We start from the raw sequence: 25,390 nt of genomic DNA, 5'->3' as shown, positions 1-25,390 counted from the left end.
ACCCACTTCCCCATATAAAAAGGCAGAGCTGAGACTGTCAAGGATACAGACAGAGGAGGGAAAGCGGGAAGGTCAGCGACACTGATGCGTTCACAGCTCCCCATCGCGGCTGCTGTGGGGAGGTCAGTGCTTCTGCACAGGTGACCGGGGCCCTCGGGCTGACAGTGTGCTTGCGGGTCTTCATTTTATCCTTAAGGTGATTCTATAAATCTCTGATCAGGTTTACTTTGGGATAAGAGGAAGCGATCTTTTGGAGTGAGCTATTTAGTTTTTCAGGAATGTCATGTTCCAGATTCATGGACCTAGATGTCCTGTAGCATCGCCTCTGCCTAACGTTCTGTCCTTGTTATTGCCCGTCAGAGCGCCTAGTTGTGGGATGACCACCCAACGTACGGCCCTTACCCAGACTGTTAGAGTAAAGGGGATGCCCACAATAATTAAAACTCAGTGTGTGGGGAAGGGGGGGTGTTTATGAACTATGAAATTGTCTTTATTATATGCTATGATTTCCAAAAATGAATTGTATTAAGCTAGGCACAGTGGCAGACCCGATAATCCCAGTACTTGGGAGGATTACAGGTTGGCGATCAGCCTCAACAACTTAGTGAGACCCTGTTTCTTTTCTTTTTTTCTTTTTCTTTTTTTTTTTTTTTTTTTTTGTGGGTCTGGGGATGGAACCCAGGGGCATTTGACTTCTGAGCTATACACCCCTGCCCTATTTTTTTTTTAATTCTTTATTTTGAAACTGGGTCTCACTGAGTTGCAAAGGGCCTCACTAAGTAGCTGAGGCTGTCTGCAAACTGTGATCCTCTAGGTCTCAGCCTCCTGAATGCTGGGATTACAAGCGTGTGCCACCACGCCCAGCTCATGAGACCCTGTTTCAAAATAAAGAGTTGCTGGGCTTGTAATCCCTGCGTTTGGGAGGCGGAGACAAGAGGATTGCGCGGGTTCAAAGCCAGCTGCGCTGGCTTAAGAGACCCTGTTTCCAAATAAAAAATATAAAATAGGTCTAGGAGTGTAGCCCGGAGGTAGAAGGGTTCCATCCCCAGTACCACCAAAAAAAAAAAAAAAAAAAAAGAAAGAAAGAAAGAAAGAAAGAAAGAAAGAAAGAAAGAAAGAGTTGTGAAATAGAATGCCCTTCGGTTCAATCCCCAATACCAAAATAAATTGGGAAAATTTAGCCGGGCGGGCATGGTGGCTCATGCTTGTAATCCCCGCTCTTGGGAGGCTGAGACAGGAGGATCACACAGGTTCGAAGCCAGCCTCAGCTACTTAGTGAGGTTCTCAGCAACTTAGTGAGACCCTGTTTCCAAATAAAGTATAAAATAGGTCTGGGAGTATAGCCCGGAGGTAGAAAAGCCTCTGGGTTCCACCCCCAGTACCACAAAAAATAAATAAATAATAAATAAATAATAAAAGAATAAATTGGGAAAACTTGAGAGAAAAAAGCAGTAAAGGACATACATTAAACTTCCAAGTGCCAGGCGTGGTGGCGCACGCTTATAATCCCCACGCTTGGGAGGCAGAGACAGGAGGATCGCGCAGGTTCAAAGCCAGCCGCGCACACTGGCTTAGGAGACCCTGTTTCCAAATAAAAATGTAAAAATAGGTCTGGGAGTGTAGCCCGGAGGTAGAAGGGCTTCCAGGAACCCCAGTACCACCAAAAACAACAACAAAATAAACTTCCAAGTACTGGGCTCTTCTGTGTTGCGTGTGTGGTACCAGGATTTGAACGCAGGGGCCTTCTACCTCTCAGCTATAGCCCAACCCCATTTTATGTTTTATTTTGAAACAGGGTCTCACTACGTTGCTGAGGCTAGCCTCAAACCTGCAGTCATACTGTCTCAGCCGCCCAAGTGCTGAGATCGTAGGCCTCTGCCACCATGCCCAGCTGGGCATTTTAAAGCCAAAGAACACTTAGGCAAATTGCTAAGTCCAAGGATTATTTCTCATTCCTGCAGGAATACTTTGTGAGATCGATTCCACATACACTGCTAGAACTTGAGTTTTTACTTCCCATTTTGTGTAGGACATGTATTTATTTATTTATTTGTTTATTTATTTATTGGTGCCAGGGATGGAACCCAGGGGCATTCTACCTCTAAGCTATGCCTCCAGCCCTACTTTTTATTCTTTATTTTGAAACAGGGCCTCGCTAAGTAGCCGAGGCTGTCCGCGAACCGCGATCCTCCTGTGTCAGCCTCCCAGGTGCTGGGGTTCCAGGTGTGCGCCGCCACGCCCGGCCGCGTAGGACATCTTGGTCTCATTTTCTCTAGGGCAGGCCTGCTCTGTGTGGAGATGGGCCGCTTGTTGCCCTGCCTCGCAGCTGTTGGGGTGACCCTTCAGTACTTTACTGAGACATTTCCAGAATGCTGTATTTTTTCTCTTAAAAGCACCTTTCAACCAGACATGGTGGCACACACTTGTAATCCTAATACTTGGGAGGCTGAGACAGAAGGATCACAGGTTCGCGGCCAGCCTCAGCAATTTGTGAGGCTCTCAGCAACTTAGTGAGACCCTGTTTCAAAATAAAGAATACATTAGGTCTGGGGGTGTAGCTCAGAAGTAGAATGCCCCTAGGTTCCATCCCCAGTACGATGAAAAAAATAATAATTTTGCTGGGTGTGGTGGCGCGCGCTTGTAATCCCAGCATTCGGGAGGCTGAGACAGGAGGATTGCAGATTCGCAGCCAGCCTCCGGTACTAAGCAAGGCCCTCTACAACTCAGTGAGACCCTGTTTCAAAATAAAAGAATACAAAATAGGGCTGGGAATGTAGCTAGGATGTAAAATGCCCCCAGGTTTCCATCCCCAGTACTGCAAAAATAAATAAATAAAATAAAAAATAAATGAATAAATTATTTGCCCCTAAAATTCAGTTATTATAAATTTTAAATCCTAAAAATCTCTATAAAAATTTGCTGTCCAGTAGTGGTTTTAATGAATTTGAATTTTATTCCCTCTTCCTGTTTTCTCCTAGTTGATTATTTTGACAACAGAAGACAAAAAAATAAAGACTTAAAATGATTCATAGGCAAGAGTAGTATTCATATATGATCAAATAATACGTGGCACATAGAAATATTTTATTTACCCTAATAATAGATGCAAGTAGGTGAGATAACATAGTATTTTAAATTTTTTTATTTCTTCTCTCTCTAGCATTAAGAAAACGTCGAACTCCCTTCTTACCATACTGCCTAGCGACTGCCCGTCCTGCTCAGGATGGCACTGCCCTTCCGGAAGGACTTGGAGAAGTACAAAGACCTGGACGAGGATGAGCTGCTCGGGAATCTGTCAGAAGTGGAGCTGAAGCAGCTAGAGACTGTCCTGGACGATCTTGACCCCGAGGTAGGGCCAGCTGCGGGAGAGGCCGTGAATACTGAGCCCTGGGCCGGGGCGCACCTGCTCCCTGCACCTCCCCGCGCCCTGCACCTCCCCATGCCCTGCACCTCCCCGCTCCCTGCACCTCCCCACCCCTGTACCTCCCCGCGCCCTGCACCTCCCTGCTCCCTGCACCTCCCCGCTCTGCACCTCCCCGCTCTGCACCTCCCCGCTCTGCACCTCCCTGCTCCCTGCACCTCCCCGCTCCCTCTCCCCGCTCCCTGCACCTCCCCGCCCTTGCACCTCCCCAAGCTCTGCACCTCCCCGCTCCTCTCCAGTCCCAGGGACTGTCAGGCATCTCCTCAGTTATCCTCTCCTCCAAGAGGTACTTTCTGTCCGTGCAGGGCTGAGTGTGTTTGGTTAAACGTAGCAGATGATTAGCTTTTGGATGCAGACTGATCTGAGTCTCCAGAGCTTCTGTGCCAGGGCGGCTCCAGTGCTTCCAGAAGGCTCTCCATGACCTTAAACTTAATTGTTAACCTTGCTGGGAGATGCTGACTAATGGTGTAAGTTCTTAGTCTGGGGTAGACTAGATCCAGTAGCCTCTGGGCAGGACAGCAGTTGTGCTGTGACTGTGGGGCAGGCCTGAACTCGGATGCCTCTTGACATGATGGCATTGCATTTCAATAAACCATCTTAAATTGAGAATACTGTGAGTCGAAATGCATTTACTACATCTGACCTGAACACCACAGCTTAGCCCCGCCTAAGGGCACTCAGCAAAGTCCTCTGGCACCGAGCCCATTTTATAATAAAGTGAATATCTGGTGTAACTTATTGAATGCTATACTGAAAGTGGAAAGCAGAGCGGTTCTGTCGGTACACTTCTGCTTCCCGTCCAAGCTGAACTCGGGTCAGTCAAGGATGTCTCTATGTACACACGTTTTAATTTGCAAGGCAAATGTTACTTGTCTTAAAAACCACCTGAGTCAAGGTAGAGACTCTTAGACCTTTAAATGTTATTATCCAGTTGTTATTCAAGGAAGGACAAGGAACAGGAGCGAATCTGTAAGAATTGGTTATTTGCTAGGATTCACCCTCTATGTCTTTGCCCACATGTTGATTTTAAGTCCCCTTACAGGTCGAGGTAGACTTGCGTTTCTGTGCTGGGTTTTTTTGGCTGCTGGGGATTGAACTCAGGGCCGAGGCATGCTGGGCACACACTGTACCGCCGAGTCGCACCTTCAGTCCCTAGAACTACTGGGTGCTTGTTCGTGCCATAGAGGGAGTCCCTTGACAGAATTATTATTGTAAGAAAAAGTCATGCCTCCACTAAAGGATTACTCAGGATAACAGTGCCGTATTTTTGTTTTTCTTTCGGTAGCAATGGTTGAACCCAGGAGTGTTCTATCTACCTCTGAGCTACATCCCGAGCCCTAGTTAACTTTTTACTTTGAAGTAGGGCCTCACTAAGTTCCTGAGGAGGCGTGCTAAGTAGTTGAGGCTAGCCTCGAAACTGCGATCCTTCTGTCTCGGCCTCCTGCATGCTGGGATTACAGGCCAGTGCTACCGGGCTGGGCAGCCGAGCTATTTTATTATGTCTTAGCAATTTTGTCTCACGGGCCATTCAGCCTGTTAAAGCTGCTCGGATCACATGGTGCTGGGCCCGGGAAGAACATGAAACTCACAGAGTTTGGTGTTCAGCCGCGGGGCTGTGGGCGTTCGGGGGCTGGGCGCTCGTTGCTGCTGCTGTGAGGGCCATCCTGTGCGTCCCAGGGAATTAGCAGCACATCCCATTTTCAGCTGCCCGGGGGATTGTTGTGGTGGTTGTTGGGGTTGGCTTTTTCTTTTAATTGATGGGGTTTGAACTCAATTACACCCAGCCCTAAATTGTATTTATTTTTATCTTTTCTTTTTTCCTTTTTTTTTTTTTTTGTGACATTCTACCTCCTAGCTATACTTCCAGCCCTATTTTATTTTTATTTTGAAACAGTACTAAGTTGATGCGAGTCTCACCATTTGTTAAGGCTGTCCTTAAACCTGCAATTCTCCTGTCTCAGCTTCCCACTTCCTGGGATTCTAAGCAGGCATTTTGTTTTGTTTTGTTTTGTTTTGAAATAGGGTCTTGGTGAGTTGCCGAGGGCCTCACCAAGTTGCTGAGGCTGGCCACAAATCTGCAATCCACCTGTCTTAGCTTCCCAAGTACTGGGGTTACAGATGTGCACCACCATGCTTGGCTCCAGGGTATTTTTTTGGGGTGAGGGGACTGATGATTGAATCCAGGGATAGTCTACTGCATAACTACAACCTCAGCCCTATTTTATTTTTTATTTGAAAGCAAGGTCTTGCTAAGTTCCTGAGGCTGGTTTCAAACCCACGATCCTCCTGTCTGGGCCTCCCAAGTCCTGGTATTATAGGCATGCACTCCTACGTGCAGCTCCAGGGTGTTGTTTTAATCATGTGTGGTAAAAATAAAAGGCACAAAAATATATCATCAGGCATGGTGGCGCACACTTGTAATCTCAGTACTTGGGAGACTGAGACAGGAGGATCGCAGGTTCAAGGCCAACCTCAGCAAGTAGTGAGACTCTGATCAACCTAGTGAGACTGTTTCAAAATAAAAAAATAAAATAGGGCTGGCGGTGCGGCTTGGAGGTAGAATCCCTCTGGGTTCAATCCCCAGTATGAAACACGCACACACACACACAAGAATTTATTACTTAATGGTTCCAAAGAGCAGGAGGCGCCCATGCAGGAACACGTGAGGAAGCACCCTGTTTAGTCAGAAATTAGAAGGAGCTGGGAGTAATTGTGCATGCCCATTGACAGACAAAGAATGTTTTTTTATAAAGTAAATGTTTTATTAATTTGCCTTAATGAGCATTTTTCTTTAAAAGTAGTCTAAAATCTTTACTCAGTAAATGTTTGTGGAGCAACCTATGGGTCCCAGGTACTGTGCTTGGCTTAGGGACTCAGGAGTAAACTAAGCCCGTTGCCTGTAGTGGCGCCTCGCTGCAATCTCAGCGTGTGGGAGGCTGCGGCGGGAGGATGGCAGGTTCACGGTGTCCTCAGCAACTTAGCAAGACCCTGGTTTTTTTTTTTTGTTTGTTTGTTTGTTTTGCAGTGCCAGAGATGGAAGCCAGGGATATTCTACCTCCAAGCTCCACCCCCAGCCCTATTTTTTATTCTTTATTTTGAAACAGGGTCTCACTAAACTGCAAAGGGCCTCACTAAGTAGCTGAAGCTGTCCGCGAACCCAGATCCTCCTGTCTCAGCCTCCCGGATGCTGGGATCACAAGCGTGCGCCACCACGCCCGGCTAGCAAGACCCTGTTTAAAATAAAAAATAAAAATAGAGCTGGGGTATAGCTCAGAAATAGAATGTCCCTGGGTTCAATCCCCAGTACCACAAAAATACATACAGCCATACATGCATAGGTGGATTTTATGAAAATGATCGTGGAATTCAGCAAAAGGCAAAAATGGAAGTGCTGTGTTTTCTAGTTATAAAGTGAACAGTTGTTCCTGTCTTCGTAAGCTCGTCCTTTGTAATGAAAAATTGTCTTCGACCACCCCCCAAGAGTCCTCATCGTGCCGACACTGAGCGATGTTACAAAACGGAGTTGGGTCTCTGGTGTTTCTCTGGCTGCCCCTCATTGGCAGAGCAAGAGAACACCAGAAATACGGTCCGAGGCTTCTGACAAGCAACAGGGCGGTGCTCACTCAATCTCGTCACCGTGTTATTCCTGGCTTTAGGAAAATCCTGAGTGGGGCTGCAGGAGACCTGTTGGCTCCTGCCCCCGGCCCCACTCTCAGTCCACGCAGAAAGGCTGTGCCGTGCTGGGCACGGAGCTGCCTGCCTGGAACCCCAGTACTCAGGAAGTTGAGCCAAGAGCGTCAACTTCGGCTACTTAGGCCCTCGGCAACTTGGTGAGACTCTGGTTCAAAATAAAAAGGGCCGGGGAGCTAGAATGTCCGTGGGTTCAATCCCCAGTGCCCCCCAAAAAAACCAGCTGTGCCAGGTGACAGCCCAGGGACGCGGCTCCTGCTGTGTCTTAGGGGTGTCCTGGAGCGCGGGCGGCAGTGACAGGAGCTGTTGCGCGTAATCCTAGTGATCGTGTAGACACATACAGAAGTGAAGGCTCTCCCGTTACATCTAAACACAGTAAGCATGGATCTCCTGAGGTCCTCTATGGCATGTCTGTCATGAGAAATTCAGTGTCACCGAGTGGAAGCCATTTGCGAGAATATCACGTATAGTCATTGAAAATTCTCTTGTGACAGAATTATTCTATGTACAAATTTACTGAGCATCTATTAAATACTAACAAAATTATTTTTTACTATAATCCCTGGACACTTAAAAACTAAAGGTGTTTCCTTCTAAAGGCCGGGAATGGTGGTGCACACTTGTAATCCCAGTTCTTGGGGGGCCGAGTCAGGAGGATCGCAGGTTCTCAGCCAGCTTCAGCAACTTGTGAGGCCCTCTGCAACTTAGACCCTGTTTCAAAATAAAGAATAAAATAGGACTGGGGGTTAGTTCAGAGTTAGAATGCCCCTGGGTTCAACCCCTAGTACTAAAAAATAGTTGTCTGTTTTTAAAATGTAAGTGAATTCTACCTAATTAACAAAAGTTTCTTTGGAACACTTTTTTATGTTACTTTCCTAAAATGCTACTTTCCTAAGTGTTTAATGTCTACATCACATCTGGTTTATAATCCTTTCTTATATGAGAAATCTATGTAAGCTATAGCACTGTGCTCTTGGTGGTCATAAGGGCTATTTATTCTCTTCGGCAGAATGCCCTCCTGCCTGCAGGGTTCCGGCAAAAGAACCAGACCTCAAAGTCTGCCACGGGGCCATTTGATAGAGAGCACCTCCTCTCTTATCTGGAGAAGGAAGCTCTGGAGCAGAAGGACAGGGAAGACTATGTGCCCTACACCGGAGAAAAAAAAGGTAAGCCAGGGATTTTGAAGTCATTATTTGATAACTTTGGGTTTTTCTTTTTATAGATGGGTGGGATATAACTATTTTTAGAGGTTTATCATTGGCTGTAATTGCAGTACATGGAAGGCTAAAACAGGAGAATTGCAGATTCAAGGCTAGCCTCAGCAACTTAGTAAGATCCTGTTTCAAAATAAAAAATAAAATAGGGTTGGGAGTAAAAAAAGGTAAGCCAGGGATTTTGAAGTCATTATTTGATAACTTTGGGTTTTTCTTTTTATAGATGGGTGGGATATAACTCTATTTTTAGAGGCTTATTATTGCCTGTAATTGCAGTACATGGAAGGCTGAGACAGGAGAATTGCAGATTCAAGGCTAGCCTCAGCAACTTAGTAAGATCCTGTTTCAAAATAAAAAGTAAAATAGGGTTGGGAGTGACGCTCAGAGATAATACACCCACTACCACACGCACATATAAAAAGATATGATATTGTTGGCTTCAAATTCTATTACAGTTTTTCTTAATGACTCATTAATGAGACTTTAGTACACAGTGATTTTTCCTGACCCTTTCTTGTTCTCCGTATCAAATCTAAAGGTATGCTGAGGTAAAATTTTAAATCCGCTAGTGTACTACAGTGTTAATGGTTTAAAGCATTGCTCTATTATATAATATCTGTCATTAAAATGAATTGCCATAAACTAATTCATGCCATATTTTCAAAGAAATTCTTCTTTAGTAATTTATGGTTGGAATTGCTAATGCTTCCTAGTCATTACTTTCAGGAAATTTTTCTGGTCCAACTCCCTCCCGTCACAGTGTGCAATCTTAGCATCCTCAGCGGAGGCTGAGGGCCCGTGCTTTCTGATAACGCTTCAGTGGGCTCGGCTTTCTTAGCTGCCACGGTCTGTTGGGCACTCGGGATGAAAGGCTTGGAAACAGGAGGCATTGCGGTATTCAAAACAAAACCAAAGCAGTCAACTGGCAGGATTTCTCTTTTCTTGGAAAAGATCAGTCTTTGTTCAAACTATCAGCTGATCAAATGAAGTCCACCCACATTATCAAGGGACCAGAAAGAGGGCCGACGACCCATGCAGAGTTTTCAGGTGTGGTCAGCCCTAAACGCAGGCAGAGGCGCCCGTCCCCTTGTGTTGTCACAGGAGACACGCCGGTCATATTTGCATCTGGACAGTCCTACCAGTGCTCACAGCTTTGATCCTGCTTTACACAGGGGAACAACTTTATGAGGATAAATATTGAAATATTGGTCTGTCACTTTTTTATGATTCTACCTAGCGGATTAGGTTGGGAGAAGAATGGAAGTAGAAAAAGGGAGAGATGTTAGAAGGAAAAAAACTCTAGAGTTTGAGGACGTGAAGAATTACTGAGAGGTGAGAGAGCTGCCTGTGTCCCGGCTCACCCAAGGAGCCCCTGACGTGTTACCTAAGAAAACGCCTCGGAGATTGGAGGAAATAGGAAAGGAAGTAAAGAACTATGGGAAATACGAAATCGCAGGGGTTAAGAAGCGCTAGAGTGACGAGTGTCGGGACAGCAGGAACAGCGCTGTCTCCTCAGTATTGAGGAGGGGCCTTTTTCCCTTTAAGATTCTTGAAATGTTTCTTTTTTAATATATTCTTTCTGGTGTGCTACAGTCGTGTACCGAGTGGTACGCACAGCACCAGCACGCAGGGCGTGAGCACGTGTTCGTGCCCGTGTGCACTGTTCCTTCGTGGGCCTCCTGCTCCTCCTGCTCCCTCCCGCCTGCTTCCACTCTTCCCCTGGCTCCTCATTTCGCCTCCTTTTTGCTCTCTAGCTTTCTACTGTACTGTTTAGGTGAGTAAGAAGTACGTGGAAGTAGCGAAATTATAAGTCAGGTAGTTTTGCGATCGTGGCGTTCTTCTTATGCGTTATTTCTATCACCTCTTTTTTTTCTTGAAGATTTAAAGAAGTTTATTAAAAGATAGGAATACAGAGGATAGGTACAGCTCCATACAGACTGGCATGGAGGGGTGACTCTTACGAATACACCCTTTATCACCTCTTTTTAACAGCATGTTGAATACTGCTTATGGGCAGCTGATACTGATGAAGACCATGACATTTACAGAATATAATGAATTTTTGTTACTTATGGAAAACACAATAAAAAAAGACACAGAACTGGCCAGAATAGGAGGGAAATCCCATTAAACTGAAAATTGCACATTTTCAGGTTTTTTTTTTCTTTTGATCAAGAATAAATATATATTTTTTAAAAATCTTGTGTGTGTGGTACTGGAGATGGAACCCAGGGGCTTCCTACCCCAGACTCCCAGACCTATTTTATACTTTGTTTGGAAACAGGGTCTCACTAAGTTGCTGAGAGCCTCACTAAGTAGCTGAGGCTGGCTTCAAACCTGTGCGATCCTCCTGTCTCAGCCTCCCAAGTGCTAAGATTGAAAGCGTGTGCCACCACGCCCAGCTCAATATTATGTATTAATGGTAAATTGTATTCCTCCATATTGCCTCAGATGTTAAAAAAAAAAAAAAAAACCTAATGGGACGAGGAGTAGAAGTCAGTGGTAGAGCACTGCCTACTGTGCTCTGCGTTCAGTCCCCAGCACTGGGACCTGATAGACTAAGAAGGGCACTTAAGAGTTATTTTATGTAGGTAAATTAATAACTTCATTGCATGGTTTGTGAACTGACTGTTTACAGTTGTACTCTATGGAATTGAAAGTAAATGTCAATATGTAGGAGGCATTTAACCCAGTTAAGTGAAGTTCAAGTCCCTGTGTCTTGGATATATCTGGGGGAACATTTCATTCCACCCTAGTAACTGTCTTACTTTTAATAGTACAGTTTTGGTCATAGCAAAAAAAGAAGGCATTAGGCAAAGGAAAGGACCTTGCTGACAGAGTTATTAAAAATTGTTGTTAAGTGCATTATTTACTAGAGGATTACAGTATTTATCTGTTACGTTCATCTAAACTTAATTAGCTCCTGGAAGGAATAGTGTCATTATATCAAGTGATCTTAGCAAAACTTAATGGAAATGTCTTTCTTATGAGTCTTAGTGGTGAGAAACTAAATATTTAAGAAAGTTACTAATTTGGTGTATGTTTCTTTCATGTGTGGATATAATTTTTAAATGTTAAAATTCTGTACAGTAACCAAGCCAAGGATGAAGGAGGGTATTCATCTAGTTTCTGAGAAGAGTGAAAGTACACAGGGTGCTAACTGTGTCACTGGTTCTTATTTCCCATCATATTATTGCAAATCGTGACTATTCTGTCTCAAAGAAAGATAAGACCATAGAGCTTTGCCGTGAGGTTGATACTTGGGGAAGTAATTTGCCACAAACTTTACTAATTTCTGCAGCCCCCCTTTTTGCTTTGTCCTGCTGGCAGTCGTCCTCCCTGTACGACAGCACACTTCATTCCCGCCTGGTGTGAGGTTTCCCCTGTGTCCTGGCTCCCGGATGGAGCAGCCGTGGCTCCATCATACTTCGCAGAGGCGTGCCGCTGGATCCTGTCGGAGCTGCTGACTCACCGGGTGGGGTGGCTGGGTGGTCTGGCAGCAGTGCAGCTTTTGCCTTCCCCACCCCGAGAGTGGAGAGTGGCGTGCCCTGGGGCTCCTTCCCACACACCCACCCTGCTTTTCTAAAGGCAGATTAACTGGGTTACCTTAAACTAAGGACTACTTCTCACATACTTTAGTTCCCCAGAAACTTACTCTAATTACTCTTACCCTAAAACTGGCCTTCCTCGTCTTGCTGAGCACGTGATTTCTTGGGAGGAAACATGATTCTTTAGTAAAGCAGAAATATTATGATTATGACCTACTGAAACAACAGGATTATAGAACCATCAGCGGGCAGTTGGCTTCTAATAAGCTCGAGATAGAGTGCTTTGATTTCTGTGGTCATACTGTGTGAGTCCTGAGGTCCCTTTATACCTCCGCAGAGCGGCCTTCCAGGACGCGAGGCTGGCTCTGCAGTGGACGTCAGGAGCCCCGCGGGTGCCGGCCGGCTTCTCCTCTTGAGGCTGGCCACCCATCTGGTTTCAGTGATCCACTTGTTGCCGTTGGTGCAGCCCCCGGGAACCAGAAGGCCTTGTCCATGGGGCCCTTCTCTGGACGACTAGACCTTTGAGTAGCTCTCCTCAGTGTTCCTGTGCGTACGTCACACCACAGAGCTACTTGGGATTGTTGCAGAATGACGCTGTGGGGTCGTGTTAGTTTTTCCCCCCATATGACTATATCACCCTGATGAATTGTCCTTTTTGTTATTATGATATAACCTTTTTCCTTGGTACTATTCTTTGATCCAAAATGTATTTTGTCTGATTTCTTTGTATGTAGGGAGGGAGTATGATTGAATTCAAGAAGTATTCTACAGCCGGGCGTAGAATACGCTTGTAATCCCTGCGCTTGGGAGGCTGAGACAGGAGGATCGCACAGGTTCGAAGCCAGCCTCGGCTACTTAGTGAGGCTCTCAGCAACTTAGTGAGACCCTGTTTCCAAGTAAAATATAAAATAGGGCTGGGAGTATAGCCCGGAGGTAGAAAGCCCCTGGATTCTATACCCAGTACCACCGGGAAAAAAAGAAAAAGAAAAAAAAAAAAGGTATTCTACCTTTGAGCTTCAGCCCTTTTTTTTATTTTGAAACGTAGTCTAACTTATTGTTGGCTGACCTCAAACCTGAGAAGTGTACCTCTGTGGCTACACCCTCATCCTTATTTTATTTTTTATTTGGAAACAAGGTCCTGCTAAGTTGCTGAGCCTGTCTTCAAACATGCATTCCTCCTGTCTCACCTCCCAAGTGCTGGGATTACAGTGCTCCCGTACCCAGCTTACTTTATCTGATATTAACAGAGCCAGTCTTGTGTGTGTGTGTGTGTGTGTGTGTGTGTGTCTGCGTGTGTGTTGCCGGGGGTTGAATCCAGGGGCATTCTACCTCTGAGCTACATCCCCAGCCCTATTTTATTTTCTATTTTGAAACAGGGTCTCACTAAATTGCGGAGGGCCTCACTAAGTAGCCGAGGCTGGCCACAAACCTGCGATCCTCCTATCTTAGCCTCCCAAGTACTCGGAATTACAAGCGTGCGCTACCACGCCCGGCTCTAATGTCTCTTAATATCTTTGCTAATGTTGTCATTTGTTATTGCTAAGTCAGTTTTGAGTGGTTTTTTTCCTCCTATGGCTTAAATTGCTTTTCTTTATTGCATACTGGTGATTTTTATTGAATACCAGACACTTGAACTTTTCGAAGCCAGGTATATTGATGTATTGATATCCTATAAATACTGCGTTGCTCAGATTGATGAAGTTACTTGGAAACAGTTGATTCTTTAGGGTCTTACTGTTAAGATGTGTTAGGTGGGCCTGGAGCAATGTTGGGCCTGGGGCTAATCATTTCCCCGCTCCTGAGGCCTTTCTGGGTTCCCTACTCAGTTATTACCCTGTAAAGGCTGAGGCCGTCCAGCCTGGGAGTGGCAAGAGGCTCCACTCCTGGCCCTGCACGACACGGGCGCGTTGCCCCTAATCTCTCGGGTCTTTTGCTCGGGTCGGGATAGTTTGGTCAGGTGCTCAGCGGAAGCGGCAAGGCCAGCCCGCGCCGCTCCGGGCGCCCCTCGCAGCTGTCTTCTGTGGTTCTCTGTCGGGCAAATGCTCGCCACCCTGGTCTTTCAGAACTTGAGCTGTGCCTTGTAAGCTCCGAGCTCCCGGGCTCTGCCTGAATTCCGGCTCCTCCCAGCCCGGAAGCCCGCTTTCGGCAGCAAGCCGAGCAGTCAGTGCCCGCCTCTCCCCTCGTCCCTCAGAGTTTGTCTGTGTTGCCTGATGGTCAGTGTCTTGAAAACCTGTTCTGTATATTTTGTTCATTTAGGGCTCACTTCAGGAATGTAGGCAGTTCCTATTCCTGTTACACCATCTTGGCTGGAATTAGAAGTTTGCAGAATAGGACTGTAGATCTCCGTGGTACATGCCTGTAATCCCAGCATTTGTGCATTTGGGAGGCTGAGACAGGAAGATCATAGGTTTGAGACCAGCCTCAGCAACGTAGCAAGGTCTCTCGGCAACCTAGTGAGACAGTGTTTAAAGAAGGGCTGAGGATGTGGTTGGAGGTCGCGTGCCCCTGGGTTCAGTCGCCAGCGTCACACACAGCTTGAGGTGTTCCAGTCTGTGATGGACTGGCCCATTGTTTTGAGCCGCTGAGCAGGCGGCTCGCTCTGGCAGGAGTGCGTGGTGGAGCAACGCTGCTTACATCCTGGGCTGGGGAGCAGAGGCTGCCGCTCTGCCCTAGGGCACGGCCTTCCAGTGACCGCGGGCCCTGCAGGCCCCGCCCCCAGCTTCTGCCACCTCCTGGCATCGCCGGCCTGGGCCCGGGTCTAACACACGGCTGTTGTGTCATTCAAGATTCAACTGTAGCATTCTCTAAAATAAAAACCCTTTTGGTTTGTTTTTCTTAGGATACCTTTCTAGTTCATTATCTAGTCCTCTACAGGCTCACTAAATATTTGTTAAGTAAATTAGCATTTACTGATGACTGTATCTTAGCATCAAGAAGGATCGTGTGTGTCTTGGGGTCAAATCGAAATCCGGCCCCTTGTTCTGTGTGTGTGTGTGTGTGTGTGTGTGTGTGTGTGTGTGTGTGAGTTTGGGGATGGAACCCAGGGGCATTTCACCTCCAGGCTCCATCCTATTCACCTATTCCTATTTCACCTCCAGGCTCCATCCTATTCACCTATTCCTATTTCACCTCCAGGCTCCATCCCCTGCCCTATTTTTTATTCTTTATTTTGAAACAGGGTCTCACTGAGTTGCAGAGGGCCTCACTAAGTAGCTGAGGCTGTCCGCGAACCGCGATCCTCCTGTCTCAGCCTCCTGAGTGCTGGGATGACAGCGAGCGCCACCACGCCCGGCTCTTGTTCTTTCATTTGGTAGGTCTGAGGTTGGTGTGCTTTATGTCAAAAGATAGGTCCTAGAGATCCTTAGAAATGACTAGAGAGTTGCCTTTAATCGTCCCTGGAACAAAGTATACTGTAAATAAGCTGTAAAATTAGCTAGAGTCTTTCAACTCTGTCGCAGTGAGATGAGTCAAGCGTCTCTGTTTCTTATTTGTTTAATGCTCAGCAAAGATGGAAGCTGGGACCGAGATAGTTCTTAACCTCTGTGGTAGCTGTAACTTGGTGTCAGAGCAGCAGGGCTGAGGACCTGCAAAGAGAGGCGGGCAGTGACATTCTTGGAATGCGGCATACTAATTTCGTGATGATGACAAGAATCTCGGCAGGATAGTCCTCTTTTTTGTTGTTTGTTTTTTTTTTTTTTTTTTCTTGGCACAAACATGGGTTTGGATAAAAACTACACATCTAAATTACTGTTATATGAGTTCTCATCTTGATCTCCCCTGTTTCCTTAGCTGCCATTCTGTAGTTGCAGAAACGGTAACTAATTTAACTTTCATAGCAACCAAGAGTCATACCCCCATTTTTGTTTTGTTTCATTTGGGGGTGGGTGGGTGATGTGTCATTTCATACTTGGCTAAGAGATTTTGTCTGATGTAATCATTGCTTATTTTTTATTTTGCTAGAGTATAAAGAATATAACTTTACAATGTTCAGTTTTGGACTTTTGCATGTTAAATAAGGAAATTAGTATTATTTAGATAGAATGCTTTTGACTGAAGGACAAAATTGAGTAGTAGCTATTTTATCAGTCAGTGTATTTTTCTTTTTCTTTTCTTTTTTCTTTTTTCTTTTTTGATACTTGGATTGAACCAAAGGGTGTTTTATCTCTGAGCTACTCCCCCAGTGCTATTTAAAAAAAAAAAAACAGGGTCTTGCTAGGTTAATGAGAGTCTCACTACTTGCTGTGACTGTCCTCGGACCCGAGATCCCCCTGTCTCAGCCTCCCAAATATGGGAATTATAAAATTATAAGCATGTAGCCGGGCGTGTTGGCGCACGCTTGTAATCCCCGCGCTTGGGAGGCAGAGACAGGAGGATCGCGCAGGTTCGAAGCCAGCCACGCGCGCTGGCTTAGGAGACCCTGTTTCCAAACAAAAATATAAAATAGGTCTGGGAGTGTAGCCCAGAGGTAGAAGGGCTTCCAGGAACCCCAGCACCACAAAAAATAAAATATATAAATAAAATAAATAAATAAAATAAAATAAAATTATAAGCATGCACCACCATGCCTAGCTGTTTGTATTAAATTTTAAAATTGGTACATGTGAGTTCTCCAACTTTGGTCTTTTTTCAAAGTTTTTTGTTACTGTGGACCCCTTGGATTTCTATATGAGTTTTTAAATCATCTTGTTACTTTCAGTAAAACAGCTGTCAGCGTTTCATCACTGTGACAAAATACCAGAGGAAAACAAAGGCAGAAAGATTTATTTTTGTCTTGCAGTGTCAGAGGTTTCAGCTGAGAGTCACTTGGCCCATTGTCTCTGGTCCACGGTGAGACGGACATCCTGGCGGGAGGGCGTGGCGGAGCAGGGTTGCTTACCCCATGGCAGCCGGGGAGCAGAGAGAGGGGCAAGGGAGGGCGCTCGAGACGCCGTACCACACCGTGGGGGCCCTGGGGGCCCATCCCTCACCAGCCCCCACCACTGCCCAGTGCCCCTCGGTCAGGGCCCCCATGGCCCCCTCACTCCCCAGAAGCCCGCCTCTGAACGCTGCTGCCTTGAGGCCCGGCCTCAGCACCTGCTCCAGGGACACTCCAGACCCAAACCGTACAACGACCAGCTGGGACTTCTGAAAGGACGTTCAAGTCTATAATCAAGTTGGAGGGAGCCCTTAGATTCTGTATTCATGACACTAAGGTCCTGCCTAGTTTGTTCTTTCTTTCAAATCTAATTTATTTACTTTTACTTTTCTATAGCTACATTTTGTGTGCATGCATTAAAAAAATGATTCCTTAGTGGAGCATGGTGTCATATTCCCGTATTCCAGGACATGGGAGCCTGAAATAGGAGGATCACACGTTTGAGGCTAGCCTCAACAATTAGGCCCTCTGCAACTTAGTGAGACCCTGTTTCAAGATAAAAGATAAAATAGGGCTGGGGCTCTTCAGAGGTAGAATGCTCTTGGGTTCAATCCCCCAACAATCATACAGATATTTACAGTATTTTAGTGTTAAACTAGCCATGAAAAATATTAAACAATTACCATTTATGTTATTCAAAACACAATATTATATAAATATCTATTTATATATATTATATATTATATTATATATAATATATATAAAATATAATTATATATAGATATATAATTTATATATATCTATAATATATAAATATCTAATTATATAAATATCTCAACAGCAAAAAAAAATTATTTACATACAGAGAAATTAACTTGAAGAGTGCTAAAAGAAGGCCAAGCTATGTCAGAGCTTTATAAAACAGAAAAACACTCACTATCACAGAATTTCCATAGGTTCTTAGGTGTTTTTATGTTTTGTGTTTGTTTTTTTGTTTTGCCTTGTTGCAAAACAAGAGATTTACTTTGTATTTTTAAGCATTCTTAAAAGTTTATGTATAGGGGCCGGGCGTGGTGGCGCACGCTTGTCATCCCCGCGCTTGGGAGGCGGAGACAGGAGGATCGCGCAGGTTCGAAGCCAGCCACGTGCGCTGGCTCAGGAGACCCTGTTTCCAAAATGAAAATGTAAAAATAGGTCTGGGAGTGTAGCCCGGAGGTAGAAGGACTTCCAGGAACCCTAGTACCACCAAAAAAAAAAAAAAAAAAAAAAGTTTATGTATAGGGGAAATTGATTTAGAAAATGTCTCTTAGCCAGGTGTGGTGGCGCACGCTTGTCATCCCCATGCTTGAGAGGCTGAGACAGGAGGATCGCGCAGGTTCGAAGCCAGCCTCAGCTACTGAGTGAGGCTCTCAGCAACTGAGTGAGACCCTGTTTCCAAATTAAAAAATAGGTCTGGGAGTGTAGCCTGGAGGTAGAAAGCCTCTGGGTTCTATCCCCAGTACCACCAAAAAAAAAAAAAAATCTAGAAAATGTCTCTTAAGAAATGGGATAAGGATTATAAAAATAAACATCTTAGATTTTTATAATGTTTTGGATTCCATCGGTCCCTCAAATGAGACATGGGACCGAGAGTTTGTGTGCTTTTTCCTTCTTTAAGTTTACAAACAAAAACAGTATATGACGTACAACAGGATGTCTTGATATATGTACATGCTGTGGGATGGCAAAATCGAGCTATTTAACAAAGGTATTACCTCAGATACTTTAGTTTTTTATGGCAAATATCTCGGGTCGTTTTGTTTATTTACTCAGTGAATACCATAATCCAGTGGTTCTCAACACTGGCCCGTGTGCACTGGAGTCCCTGGAGAGCGTGTTAAAACCCTGTCCCAGGCAGCACAGCAGAATCGGCAGGGTGGCTTGTAGAAGTTGGATGTCAGAGTCTCGTAACGCGCCCTGGTGAGTCCAGTGAGCAGCCAGCATTTGGAACCACTGCAGAGACAGTTGAAGATGCCGCTGGGACCGTGCTAGGAAATTTAGTTATTCTGAAACGGCATTAAAGGAGCGCTCCCCGAACCAAACACGCCACTTCCCCGCACTGTGGGCTGGAGGTTGGACCCAGTGGGCATCCTGTCTCTGAGCTACACCCCGGCCCTGTTTTACTCATTTACTTATTTCTTTTCAAACAGGTTCTCACTAAGTTGCTGAAAACCTTGCTAAGTTGCTGAGCCAGGCCTCAAACTGGCAATCCCCCTGTCTCAACCTCCCAGGTACTGGGATTACAAGTGTGCACCACCAAGCCTGACTGTGCCACTTTTGAAATTAATTTCTTTTCCTCTTTTTGGTGCTAGGGATCACATCCAGGCCTTACACTGAGTAGGTGCTCTCCCCCTGCCCTCGACCCCCCGTTGCTGCCTTCATATCCGCTGTACAGAGTCCTGTGGAACTAGCAGGTCGTAATGATTTGTAATTTTCCTGTATCTGTGAGCCAGTGATAAAAGGTGATCTAACCATCAGAACTCTAAAATGTGGTGCTATGTGAAGACCGCTTATGCATCATAAGGCTTGCCAGCCGCCAGTTTATTGGAAGAAGCACTGGTGTGAGAGCTTGAGGACTTCTGTCCTCGCCTTAGCTCTGCTGCGTAACTGAACCAACATATTTACATTATGTTTATAAAGTGAGGCCATGGGACTGGAAGTAATCACCAAAGTAATTGACTCAACGAGCTGCAGTGCCTGCTGGGTTATGGCAGGTGCAGGGCTGAGCAGAATGTATAGGCCGTGCGGTGTGATCCTGGGACACGTTCAAGGAGTGAGGGGAACAAAGAGGCCCTTCATTGGTTCCCGTATCGGGTAAACACTGCAGTGCCTGCTCTGGTCCGATGTTTGTTGCCGTGACCAGAGCACCTGACAAACACGATTTGGAGAAAGGAAGGTTCACTGCCACTCGGTCGGAAGTTTCAGGCTTCAGCCGTGGCTGACCGGCTCTGAGCAGAGATGACGGGCGAAGAAGCCTGCGCCCGGCTCGTGGCGGTGGAGGAGGTGCAGTGCCCTGCATCTCCCTGGCCACACACCCGGGGAGCCGCCCTCCAGCCATGTTCTGCTTCCAAACTTGGCTGCACTGTCCACACGCGAGGTTTGAGCGGACTTCTTAAATCCCAACCATAACACTGCCTACTCAGCAACCACCCTGTACAGCCACCCCTGCTGCTGAGGTGTGGACACGGGACCAGGGTTGGGCAGTGGAGACCAGAGCAGTCTGCAGGACCGTTTCCTTTGTAAAAGTTGGCATTTGAGGAAACGCCCTTCCTTCTTGGTCTTCTGTTGCTTTGTGGGGATGGATACTTGGTGCTACAGAGGCCATCTTGAAACCTGCGAAGGCCTGAGAACTCCATGCTGAGAATGGCTGAAAGAGCAATGCAGCCTGGGCCCTTCGCTCAGGCTGAGCTGCTCAGCCGGCCCCACAGCCTCCCTGTGGTCTGCTGAAGTGGTAGCCGTACGTGGTTGGGGTGACCGTCCTGGGCAGGGCAGCCCCAGAATCAGCAGGGCTGCAGGGATCCCCACCCTTTTTTCTGCTGGTCTTTATTTGTTCGGGGTGATACTCCAGGATCAGAAGCAATAGAAAGGGAGCTCAGAGCAGACCCCGGGGCATGGTCCTCCCGCTGGGGGAACTGGGGGAGGGCAGCAGGGTAGGGAGAGCCCCCCAGGCCAGCCCTTCACAGCGTGGAGCAGCCAGCCACATTGCCCAAGACCCTCCGGGGCACTAGAGGCAGGGAAACACAGCTGCCCGCGACCCAGAAAGCTGGCAGTCAGGGCTGTGCGTCCGGAAGAAATCTCAACAGCTCAGCAGACCTCCAGAGTCTTACCAGGCCCTAATCCCAGGCCCTGTCGATGGGAAGCTTTTGATCCTGTCCTAAAAGTATTTGAAACCAAGAGGAATTCAGTCAGACAGAAATTGCAGCTCAGCTGTGGCACTCTGACCTAAGGGCGCATTCCTTTCCGGGAATAAATGCCATTTCCTTCAGCGTCTATTACACTATTACAGAACGCTCAGGGAGCAGTCACATATATTAAGACAAATGTAGGCAATCCATAGTTAAGAATATAAACAATTACTGACCCAGATATTGGTGTTATCAGTGAAAGACTTTAAAATAACTACTATAAAAATACCAGAGAAGCTAATGGGAAAGGTGCCCAGTATGTGTGAAGATGGGAATTTGTGTGTGTGTGTGTGTGTGTGTTTGTGTGTGTGTGTGTGTGTGTGGTACTGGGGGTGGAACCCAGGGGCTTTCTACCTCTGGGCTACACCCCAGCCTTTTTTCATAATTTATTTGGAAACAGGGCCTCACTAAGTTGCTGAGAGCCTCACTAAGTAGCTGAGGCTGGCTTCGAACCTGTGCGATCCTCCTGTCTCAGCCTCCCAAGTGCGGGGATGACAAGCGTGCACCACCACGCCTGACCAAGACGGGAACTTTTAGCAGAGGCGTGGTGTATCATCCAACATCCTTGCAGCCATAATCTAAAGATCTGACCACAGAAATTAGAGGAAAGACGATTTATTTTCTTATGGTTTCGGGCCCGTCCCTGTGGAGCCAGAGACCATGGATCTCGGGGGAGAAGAGAACACATGGGCTGTCTCCTGTCACGGGGGCCAGGCGCACGAGAACAGGCAGGAGGAGGAACCCCCACATGTCCCCAGGGAGCCCTCCAGCACACCCCACCAGCTCCACCCAGGAAAACCTGTTAGAGTGGAGTGTCCTGGATTGCAACCCTCATGACTGAGTTACAGCAGACATTAATAAGTGAGCTCTTTGGACACGTTTTATTTCTGCTATAACGGCCCGCCCCTCGCCCAACTCAGGATGCCACTTGCACCCCGTCCTCTCAGGAGTCCCCAAGTCTTGACAGTCTTGACAGTTCCGCATTGCTGGCGAGCCCCGAGTCTCTGGACTCGAGGTGAACTTGTGTGGCCCCTATAGGAGACAGTGAAGATGAAAGTTAAAAGCAACTACATGCATCTAACAGTACAGTGGCCGGGTGCGAGCGTTCCCAGCGGAACAGGGCCACAGGGAGAAGGGGCAGCCACGCACTTGACCTTGCCTCTGCGCTTCCGGCACAGGGCGCTGGCGGTGAGGTGCCACCTCCAGGGGGCTTCGGCCTCCCTGCCCTGCGGCCTGGCTGCTAGTACTGAGTAGCTTACTGCCTCTTCCAGCCTGGCCCCATTGTCTGGACTCCCAGGCCTTCCTTTGAAACCTGAGGGGAAGCCTCCGTGGCCCTGTTTCTAGCAAAGCCAGCATTGCATGGGTTCTGAGATGGGTCGCCAACAGAAAGGGCAGGCGTGCCCTCTCCTCCTGAGTCACTGCTGCTGCCCATGAGCGCCCGGCCCCCGCCCCATCTGCCTCCTCTGTGCTCTCGCTGGCCCACTCCATCATTGCCTCCTCCTCAGTTCAGCCGTCTTCCTTCCTTACACATGCCTTTCTGACCAAACTGAAAAGCTTAAAAATCTCTGTGCTTTACTCTCCACTCCCAAAATTCTGTGTACAGTTCGCTGAATGCGGACATCAGTATCCATAATACAGTTTTGGAATTTTCCTTTTTTGATAATTCCTCTGCCAGTTTATTTAGCCCATCCTCTTTAAATTCGGCCTTACACAAAGTTTTAAAAATGGACAAAATGCATATAAGTTATTTGCTAAAGCATCACACTATTTCAGTTTTCTGTGGAGTCCTCTCTGCCATCCGTAATCTCCTGACAGTCTCTACCATCTGCCTTTCTAGCTACAGTCTGGCTTCTCTACCTTCCTTTCATATACCAGTTCCTACGAGTCACAGTCCACAGGTCAGACTTAGAAAGAGCAGCAACCCCACTTCTCTGGTACCATTTTTTGCATCTGTCAGCATTCTTGCAACCATAATCTAAAGATCTAAGGTCGGGCATGGTGATGCACGCATGTAATCCCTGCACTTAGGAGGCTGAGACAAAAGGATCGCACAGGTTCGAAGCCAGCCTCAGCTACTTAGGCTCTCAGCAACTCAGTGAGACCCTGTTTCCAAATAAAATATAAAATAGGTCTGGGAGTATAGCCCGGAGGTAGAAAAGCGTCTGAGTTCCACCCCCAGTACCACACACACACAAAAAAATAATAATAGTAATCTAAAGATCTGACCGTATAACTTAGAGGAAGAGTTATTTTCTTATGGTTTGGGACTCTCTCCATGTGGGGCCGGGGACCACTGATCTCAGGACGTGGCAGCAGGAAGCGGAGGGAGGGAGAGCACATGGGCTGCGCTCCTCGCATCATGGAGGCCTGAGCAAGAGATGGAGAGGGGAGGAGGAGCCATTTGTGTGATCCCCAGGGACCCGCCTCCAGCCACACGACCAGTCACACCCTCTTCTGGAGTGACATCCCTCAGGACTCACTACACCATCTCCAAACAGTAATAAGTAAGCTCTGTGGGGACATTCTGTATCTAACTGTAACACACGGGAGCAAGTGTTTTAAAAAGAGCCCAATGGAAATGCTAAAAGTAAAATGGCATATAATATCAACAATTAAAACCCTTTAGATGGGCTTAGCAAAACATGCTAGAGTAGTCTTGGTCAAATTTGTCAGAGGGAGTCTTGGTCAAATTTGTAGCTCAGTGGTAGAGCATATAGTACATTTGAGGCCCTGGAGTCCATCCTCCCAGTACTAAAACATAAAAGGAAAAAAAATCATATATTGTGGAAGGATCCTTATGGTTACACTGAATTTACCTTAAGTAAGAAGTCCATAACCTGCAGTGCACTGATTATCAGCTGACAAGCATTTCTCTTGCTATAGAGTACTTCTGAGATATATAAGGCCACATACTCTCACGTGCTTAATTGATTGTGTTGGGGAGGAGGACACTGGGGTCACACCCAGAGGCATTCTACCTCCAAGCCACACCCCAGCTCTATGCACACACCAGGTGTGCATGGGAGCGCACACCTGTAATCCCAGTTCTTAAGAGACTGAGACAGGAGGATTGCATGTTTGAGGACAGGCTCAGCAATTTAGTGGGACCCTGTTTCCAAATATAAAACAAGCCTGAAGGTATAACCCCAGAGGTAGAACATCCTTGGATTCAATTCCCAGTACCAAAGGGGGGGGGGGGCATCTCACCAAGTCGTTGAAGATCTCACTCAATTGCTGGGGCTGTCCTCAAACCCGCAGCCCTTTCGTCTCAGCTGCCCAAGTACTGAGATTGCAGGCTTGTGCCACCCTCGCCAGCAGTTTCTTGATTTAAAAAAAAAATACAGCCAGGCTGGGTGGCACACGCCTGTAATCCTAGGGCTCAGGAGGCTGAGACAGGAGGATTGCAGGTTCGAGGACAGCCTCAGCAAGTAGTGAGACTCTCACCAACCTGTGCGAGCCTGTTTCCAAATAAGAAATAAAATCCGGCTGGAGATAAAGCTCCAAGGTAGCATGCCTCTGGGTTCCCTCCCCAGTGCCCACACACACACACACACGGTTTCTTCTTTAAACTCATACAAAGCCCTCTTCATGGTTTAAGTTCAAATTTTTAGCTGTCTTGGAAAAGAAAGCACAGGCAGCCTTGATCACCCAGTCCCATCGTGTTAGGTGAGCCAGCGCTCGGCTATCCTGTTTCCATTGCTCTGTTCCCTTCACATTTCAGTCTTGTGTGATATATGGTAATGAGCATACTGGTTTTCACGTGATAATTGAAGGCAGCCAGTTTCCAGGGTGACAGCTACCCTTGGTAGTGTTCATTGATGCTTAGAGAAACAAGGATCAGAAGTTCCAGAATTCCACTCAGGACATAGGAAACTTTCTTTGCAAATAGGGTTTGAATTTCTGGAGTCATGATTGCTTCTGCCATCCCTCAAGTGACTACTGATTGCTTAAGAATAAGATAGTGGCCGGGCGTGGTGGCGCACGCTTGTAATCCCCGTACTTGGGAGGCGGAGACAGGAGGATCGTGGTTCCCGGCCTCAGCTCCTTAGTGAGGCCCTCTGCAACTCAGTGAGACCCTGTGTCAAAGTAAAGAATAAAGAATAGGGCAGGGGGTGGAGCTCGGAGGTAGAATGCCCCTGGGCCCCTGGGTTCCATCCCCAGTACGGGGGGGGGGGGGGGGGGGGGTGTAAGAAATTGGCCGCCATGGCATGCATGCTTGTCATTCCAGTACCGGGAAGGCTGAGACAGGAATGATCAAGGTTCGAGGCCAGCCTCAGCTACATAGGCCCTGCACAACTTAGTGAGACCCTGTTTCAAAATAAAGAACATAAAATAGGACTAGGGGTGTAGCTTAGAGGCAGAATGCCCCGGGTTTAATCCCCAGCTCCACAAAGGAGAAAAAAAAGGTAAGAGATTGAATTTAGGGTTTTATTTATTTAAAGTTTCTTAAAGCCAGGCGTGGTGGCGCACGCTTGTGATCCCCGCGCTTGGGAGGCGGAAACAGGAGGATCGCGCAGGTTCGAAGCCAGCCGCGCTGGCTTAAGAGACCCTGTTTCCACATAAAATATTAAAAAATAGGTCTGGGATTGTAGCCCGGAGGTAGAAGGGCTTCCAGGAACCCCAGCTCCACCAAAATCAATCAATCAATCAATAAAGTTTTTTAAATCTTCTGTGTATTTTTCATTTATTATTGATTCAGTATTTATAAAGCAACTCAG

At 46.8% G+C, this 25,390-nt stretch overlaps 1 protein-coding gene across 1 annotated transcript in view; it reads left to right on the top strand.

Annotated features, from left to right (window-relative positions):
- Positions 1-3,223: 3,223 nt before the first annotated feature.
- The window catches only part of TMOD3 (tropomodulin 3), a gene marked incomplete at both ends in the record, with an annotated part of 35,628 nt that continues 13,461 nt past the window's right edge, over positions 3,224-25,390 (top strand). The window contains 2 exons of the mRNA XM_080707695.1: positions 3,224-3,349; positions 8,121-8,277. Of these exons, the coding sequence (XP_080563821.1) occupies positions 3,224-3,349; positions 8,121-8,277 (283 nt within the window). The remainder of the gene's footprint in view (positions 3,350-8,120; positions 8,278-25,390) is intronic.

This window comes from Muscardinus avellanarius (assembly GCF_963383645.1).
Source record: "Muscardinus avellanarius genome assembly, chromosome: 12".
NCBI lineage: Eukaryota > Metazoa > Chordata > Mammalia > Rodentia > Gliridae > Muscardinus > Muscardinus avellanarius.
This window is presented reverse-complemented; position numbering and strand designations above follow the sequence as displayed.